This window comes from Arachis ipaensis, chromosome B3, assembly GCF_059453495.1.
Source record: "Arachis ipaensis isolate K30076 ecotype BB chromosome B3, ASM5945349v1, whole genome shotgun sequence".
NCBI classification, from domain to species: domain Eukaryota; kingdom Viridiplantae; phylum Streptophyta; class Magnoliopsida; order Fabales; family Fabaceae; genus Arachis; species Arachis ipaensis.
The window spans coordinates 140,549,055-140,557,075 of NC_142438.1; the positions used below are offsets into that span (position 1 = coordinate 140,549,055).

Here is an 8,021-nt window from a genome sequence, read left to right on the forward strand (position 1 = left end):
AACGTTTGTAACTCGTGCTGAAAATTATTTTTATGAATATGAATTTACTTTATGTAATTGGAAGGTGACTATAATGTTTCGAGACGATTTTACTTTTATGATTTGTATAGTTTGCCAATAAAATATGAAGATCAAGTGAAGGGAAGATATATGTTTCTTATTGCCAAAAACTTGACTTGTTTAAAAAATGAGTGCACCATAATATATGAACCAAGTACAATGTTTTTTTTATTTTTTTCTTAAATGGAAAATAATGTAGTGTAATCATGTGCTTTGCTCTCAATGATTGTTTTGCGTCGAAAAAGGATCCGCAAAAACTTGAGGGGAAAATACTTGTAACGCGGCATCATTATTGGGAGGTTTTGGGTGAAATTTTGAACCTCTGTTGCATGACCAAAAAAAAAAACCCTCTGTTTTGAGAAACATCAATCAAGCGAATTTTAGGAGATTTCCCACGAAGAAAATTAAAGAAGTCGGCAGTGTTACTTGAAGACATTATTTTAGGAGTGTTTGTGATGCATTTAAACACTAATGGTGTGGTTTGAATTTGATAATTTTTATAAAAAAAATTCGACCAAGGATCCAACTCTCAAATTTTTGGATCTAGAATTTTAATACCATGTCATGCTATCACTCATTCTAAAAATTTTAACTAATGAAAAAAAATAATACTAATAATTATATCTCTAATATTCTTTAAATTTCTATTATACACATTGTATAAAAATTTTATTGGTTCCTCATATTTTTCCTATATATATATATATATATAAATTTTATTGGTTCCTCATATTTTTCCTATATATATATATTTCACTTGTAATTACTGACTTATTCAATGAAAATCATTCTTCTCTTTATTTTCTTTCACGTTCTAATATGGTATCAGATGTAATTCTTTTTTACACTTTTGCATTATTCTTTCTCTTTATTCTTTGATTTTCTCGAAAAAATTTCTCAATTTTTTATTCTTCTTTCTTGTTCTTTCTCGTTTCTGTAAGAAAGTTCTTCCTCTTTCGACACTTTTTTTCTATTCTTCTACTCATCAATCAAAATGTTTACGATCTCTGTATCCACAGTTCTTCAGGGAGATTTCAATACTCCTCGAGTTCTGACACCGGCCTCGCCAATTCCTTATGCATATTTGCTCCAGTCCGGCGATCACTCAAGGCTCGTACTTGTTTCACAACCTCTACAAGAAGACAACTACGCTTCATGATACAGATCGATGAGGCTTGCGTTGAGTGGAAAACGCAAAATCTGCTTCATTAATGGCTCCTTCCCGAAGCCAGATCCAGTTCTTGAACCTGCATTCGTTGAATCGTGGCAGTGGACGAACGACATCGTCACTACGTGGTTGCTGAATACTCTTTAAGGATATTACGGCAAGCGTCATCTATGCCAGATCCGCGACTTTACTCTGGCAAGATTTGGAGACTCGCTTCTCTCAAAGCAACGCACCTCGCATCTTTGAACTGAAGAGGTCACTCATGTCTCTGACTCAAGGCTCTCTCCCGGTCTCACAATATTTCACAAAATTGAAGATACTTTGGGAAGAACTTAACACCTTTAAGCCATTGGTATCTTGTTCCTGTGGTGGCGTTAAGCCAATTCAAGCCTTTCTTGATCAAGAATATGTAATGTTGTTCCTTATGGGTCTCAATGAGAATTTGGCAAATGTTCAAAGCCAGATTCTGTTGTCAGATCCACTGTCTCCGATCGGAAAGGTCTTTTCGCTTGTGTTGCAAGAGGAGAAGCAGAGAGCACTCACCTCTCCAATTCAACATATGGCCTTTGCTGTTAAACAGTCTCCAAGACCCACCGCTCCTTCTGGACCTAAGACAAAAGGGAGGAAAGATCATCTACTTTGTGCTCATTGTGAGTTGCTGGGACATACTAAAGATAAATGCTATTGTCCCATGGATATCCTCTTGAATATTCCCAGAACAAGCCTGTGAATGCCAAATCCCAAGTGCATCATGTTATCAAGGTCGCTCATGATCAAGAAAGCCAAGATCCATCTCCTACATCTAGCTTCTCACTTACAGCAGCTCAGTACAACCAATTGATGATTCTCCTGCAAACTCAACAAGCTCTTCAGGACATTGAACCTGAAATTTGTACAGGTGAAGTGTTTTCCTTATATTATTCGAATCAAAAGGCAGAAGTTAGTTCTTGGATAGTTGATTCCGGAGCCACCACTCACATCACTAATTCTCTTAAATTTTTAAAAAATTCCAAACCTCTTACAAATTACTTTGTTTCTTTACCTGACCATACCAAAATTCGTGCTTTAGTTATTGGTAATGTTGTTTTTAATCCTTTACAATGTCATATTCATTCCCTCTTTTTGAGTTAATTTGATTTTTGTTAGTTCTTTGTTGAAACTGTCTAACTGCACAGTCTTCTTTTCTGACTTAGCCTTCGTCATATAGGACAGGACCTCCAAGAAGGTGATTGGCAGAGGTGATAAAATTGATGACCTGTTTTTGCTACAATCACCATTCATAGTTCATACTGAGAGTTCTGTTCATAGTTGTCGATCAGTAACTAATGTTGTAGCACTTTTTGGTATGCTCGTTTAGGTCACGCTTCCAAAAAAAATCTTAAACAAATTGAGTCCTCACTTGTCCAATAAAACTCTTAAATGCATCCATTCTAATTGTGAAGTCTGTCCCTTAGCTAAACTCAAGCGTTTGTCTTTTCAATCCAATAATCATTTTTGTAAGAATTCTTTTGATTTGGTTCACTATGATATTTGGGGCCCTTATAGAGTTCCAACTTATATTAACATGAGATATTTTTTTACTATTGTGGATGATTATTCTAGATTCACTTGGACCTTTTTTGCTAAAATGCAAATTTGATGCTTCTCACACTCTCATCAATTTCTTTAATATGATTGAAACTCAGTTTAATATAAGAGTAAAGTAGGTGAGATCAGACAATGCTGGTGAACTAATGCTCCTTGATTACCTGAATTCAAAGGGTATACTTCATCAATTCTCCTGTGTAGAGCGGCCAGAACAAAATGCTGTTGTTGAAAGAAAGCACTAGCATCTACTCAATGTGGCTAGAGCATTGTTCTTTCAGTCCAAGATCCCAATTGCCTTTTGGAGAGATTGTGTCTTGACTGCCACTTTCCTCATCAATCGCTTACCAAGTCCAGCACTTCAACACTGCTCTCTCTATGAGAGACTCTTCCTTAAGCAACCTGACTATCACTCTTTGATAGTCTTCGACTGCTTGGCTCATGCGTCTTCTCTTCTATCTCAGAGACACAAGTTCTCCTCTAGAGCAGTGCGTGCAATCCTCATTGGCTACCTTCTGGTTACAAGGGTTACAAGTTGTATGACCCAGTGAGCAAGAAGATTTTTATCTCCATAGATGTTTCCTTTGTCGAAACCGAATTTCCCTTTCAACAATTAACCAATACTTCCAGGCCCATGGTGGACAATTTTCCTGATATAGTTATTCCAGCATCTATCACTGATGCAGCCCCTCCAGCCACACTTATCAGTCCTCTTTCTGCCCAACCACCATCTCAACCATATGTGAATACACTAGTCACTGAACCTACCTCACAACATCAATCTATTATCCCAAGCTCACCAATTAACTTGAGAAAATCGTCTAAACAACATATACCACCACCTTACCTCAAGGATTATCAGTGCAATATTGTCTCTCATGGGACTCTAGATCAGTTTCGACACATCTCACACCATCACTCTCATTTCATAGCTAATGTCACTGCAATTCCTGAGCCCACCTTCTTCCATCAAGCCATGAAGTACCCTGAGTGGAGGCATGCTATGGATGAGGAGTTTCAAGCCATGGAGGCCACTAATACTTGGGCTTTAGTTCCTCTTCCACCAGGAAAACACACCATTGGTTGTCGTTGGGTGTACAAAGTCAAGTGTAAGGTAGATGGCTTAATAGAGCGCTATAAGGCCCGTTTGGTTGCAAAGGGCTATACGCAGCAGACAGGCATTGATTTTAAAGACACCTTCTCTCCCGTGGCCAAACTCACCGCTGTCAGGGTTCTCCTTTCTTTGGCAGCCATCAACAATTGGTTTTGTTGCAGCTAGATGTGAACAACGCCTTCTTGAACGATGACTTATTCGAAGAAGTTTATATGGACCTGCCTCTGGGTTACAAGACCCAGAACTCTGGACTCGTATGCAAGTTGAACAAGTCCATCTATGGTTTGAGACAAGTCTCAAGACAATGGTTCCATAAATTCACTTTAGCGCTGCTTACTCACAAGTTCAAACAGTCCAAGCGTGATTACTCTCTATTCTCTTATGGCAGTGGCGACAAAATTGTTTACTTGTTGCTTTATGTAGATGACATAATACTAGCCAGTACCTCCAAGGATATGATGCATAAGGTGCAGAAACTGTTAGAGGCCTCCTTCAAATTGAAGATTCTGGGCGATTTAAAGTATTTCTTAGGCTTGGAACTAGCACGGTCCAGTAATGGAATTGTCCTCAGCCAAAGAAAGTACACCTTAAGCATCTTGGAGGATACCAATTTTACAGATTCCAAGTCTGTTTCTCTGCCGATGGATGCTAACCTCAGACTAAACAACTTCGATGGTGATTTACTTGCGGACCCATCCATCTACCGGAGACTAATAGGGAGGTTAATGTACCTCACCATATCCCGTCTGGACATTACCTATGCGGTGTCTACCCTTTGCCAATTCTTATTTAAGCCTAGAACTGCTCACCTGGATGCACTTCACCATCTCTTGAGATACTTGAAAGGAACTGTGGGTCAAGGGTTATTATTTTCTGCAAAATCAAAAAAGAGGTTAATGACGTATGCGGATGCAGATTGGGCAGGATGTCCCGACACTAGGAGAAGCGTTACAAGTTACTGTGTATTCATTGGAGACTCTCTGATTTTCTAGAGGTCAAAGAAACAACAAACAGTTTCTCGATCATCTGCTGAATTCGAATACAGAGCTATGGCGGCAGTGGTTGCTGAACTGACTTGGTTGACAGGATTCCTCTTTGATTTTCAAATCAAGGCACCATCTTTCATGCTGTTTTGTGACTCTATTTCAGCCATCCACATTGCATCAAATCCCACATTCCATGAGAGAACCAAGCATATTGAGGTAGACTGCCATTTTGTTCGAGAGAAAGTTATGGCAGGATTTATCAAACTGATCCATGTTCGAACTCAGCATCAGCTTGCCGATGTCTTCACGAAGCCGTTGACTCCAACCCAGTTCCACAATCTCATCTCCAAGTTTGGCATGATCAACATATACCTGCCAATTTGAAGGGGGTGTTATGGATACCTAACTTAATTAGTTAGCAGTCAATTAGTCATTCTTCATACTGATATAATAGTTAGTTAGGCTCTCAGCTCACGTATATATATATATATATATATATATATATATATACCTCATTTTTAATTACTGACTTACTCAATGAAAATTATTCTTTTCTTTATTCCCTTTCATGTTCTAATAATTTGCGATTTTGTAAATTAAAAAAATTAAATACATATAATAAGCGTCAAATATCAAAATTTAAATAATGGGTTAAGTACTTTTTTCATCCCTAAGATTTGGGGTGAAAATCAAATTTGTACCTGACCTTTTTTTGTTATTAAAATCATCCTTAACGTTACAAAACGTTATAAAATCGTCCTTTCTCTAATTTTGGACAAAACTACCCTTCACCTTAATTTCATCATTTACCTTCATTTCTTCTTTTTCTTTCAACAATACAAACAGAGAGGAGGGAGAAAGAGAAGCAGAGACTCAGAGAGAAGGAAGCCTCGCTGCGCCTGGCCATCGCCGTCGCAACTCACCGTCGCCCTTGCAGCGCCGCGACTCCCCTTCGCTAGCGCCGCGACTCGCCTTCGCAGCAACGCGCCTGGCCCTCGTCCCCCTCATGTTTTCCAATTTCGGATCTCCCTTTTCTCGGGTTCATATCTCCCTTTCCTCCCTTCTCCAACGACCATTTCGAAGACCAGTGGCGGCAGTTGCGACGCGAGTGCTCTCTCTCCGCGCGTGCTCTCTGTTTCGTCTTTCAATGGTGGTGGCAGCGGGATTGAGTGCCACTGTCGCCGTTGAAGAGTAGCAGTTTCAGAAGAAGAAGAAGAAGATTCACCGAACATGGAGTCTCCTTACCGGTCCTGTCACCCTCTTCGGTGGTATAGTCAGTTAGTCACCACCGTCGCCGCCGCTAACTTCATCCTTGTCACAAATGTAAAATCTTCTTCTTTTTATTAATTCCCTCTTTTTTTTTTTCATTAAGTGATTTTTGGTCGTTTTAGATCTTCCTTCTTCGAAAGGAACAATTTTGATTCGTTTCTATGGAATCCGAAGCTGAATCATGAGTTAGGTTCATAGAAAATTTTCAAATTTTTTGTTTTGTTCGTGGCAATTTCTGAGTTTTGTTTGTGTAATTAGGGCTAGCTAGCTTCTACTGTGCAATATGCTGTTAACTATGATCTTGTATGGTTTTGTGAATTGAACTGAAATTTTTTGTTCTTACGATTTGATTTTGTGTTATTCACATTTATCTTGTGGATTTTGGAAAGTAATAATTTTATTTACCTGAAGATTAGGGATTCTTATAGTTGAATTTAGGGGTGTGCATGGGTCGGGTGAAACCGGGTTTGATGTGACCCAGACCCGACCCAAAATATATATCGGGCCTATTCATTAGACCCAAACCTGGCCCTAGACCCGATGAAACCTATACACTTTCAGGCCACGATTATACCGGGTAAAAACCGGGTGAAAACCGGGTCGTTAACACTACATTACCTTGATACCTTCTTATAAGCTAGCATGTGAAAATATCCGAATTTTCATGACTCCAACCATTATTTGACATGGTAAAATTCACTTAGAAAGCATAACCATAATCAATACTAATATTATCTAATAACACCAAATATTTAAATCAATATAAATAACACAATATTATGCATTAGTCTAAAATCTTATGCATTTTAAACATAAAATATTAACTTATAGTCTTATAATAACTAATAACACAAAATATTAAGGTTTACAATACTTAAATTCCACATAAGAATAGCCATCATCCATCACTAATAACACAAAATATTAATTGTGTATGATGATCGGGCCACTGGGCCGACTTCGGGTGACCCGAACCATGGCTTGGACCCAACCCGAAATAATGACTGGGTCTATTTTTGAGACCCTTACCCGATCCTAGACACAGTGAAATCATACCAAAATAGCTCTTAAAGTGTTCGGGGTCGAGTCGGGTCTTCGGGTCGGGTCAGGCCATGCACACTCTTAGTTGAATTGAAAAATATATATTGATAATGATTATGAAATCTGAGATGGGAAGGAAAGGGTTGGAGATAGTAGGTGGGGTGGTAGTGGTTAAGGTTGATGAACTGGTAATAAAGAGGTAAGAAGGTGTGATGGTGATAAAGAAAGGAAGGAGAAGAAGGAAGTCTGGAAGTGTGTTAGTGGTGAGAGTGGGTAGGAAAGGGTTAAGGTAGTTATTTTTATAAGGGGTAAAATTGTCTAAAAATTATTAATTTTTTGTGAAAATGACGATTTTATAACGTTTTGTAACGTTAATGATGATTTTAATAACAAAAAAATGTCGGGGACGAATTTGATTTTCACCCCAAATCTTAAGGACGAAAAAAGTACTTAACCCTTAAATAATCAACAATTACATAACAAGTCTCAACAATATCTTAAAATACTAACGATAAGATAACAATAGAAATTAAATTATAAGTTAGTTAAAATAAATAAATAAATAATATTTTAAACATAAAATATTTATTAAATAATAATAATATATGAATAATATAAAAATGTATAATAAATTTAATATGTTATAAGTATAATTGTAAATATAATAATAAAATAATAATATTAGAGCACATTATGCGATTTGGATTGGATTAAATCAGTTATGAAAAATAGATCTGAAATCCAATCCGATCCAGCAGTTTGTAAAAAATAAAATCTAATCTAATCAAATCTAAATGAG

General features: G+C 37.5%; 1 protein-coding gene across 1 annotated transcript; it reads left to right on the plus strand.

Moving 5' to 3' along the window:
* The first annotated feature begins 1,490 nt into the window (after window positions 1–1,490).
* Window positions 1,491–1,958, plus strand: LOC148572622 (uncharacterized). Its single transcript, XM_088507661.1, has one exon. The coding sequence runs from the start codon at window positions 1,491–1,493 to the stop codon at window positions 1,956–1,958; it is 468 nt and encodes a 155-aa protein (XP_088363787.1).
* Window positions 1,959–8,021: the final 6,063 nt, after the last annotated feature.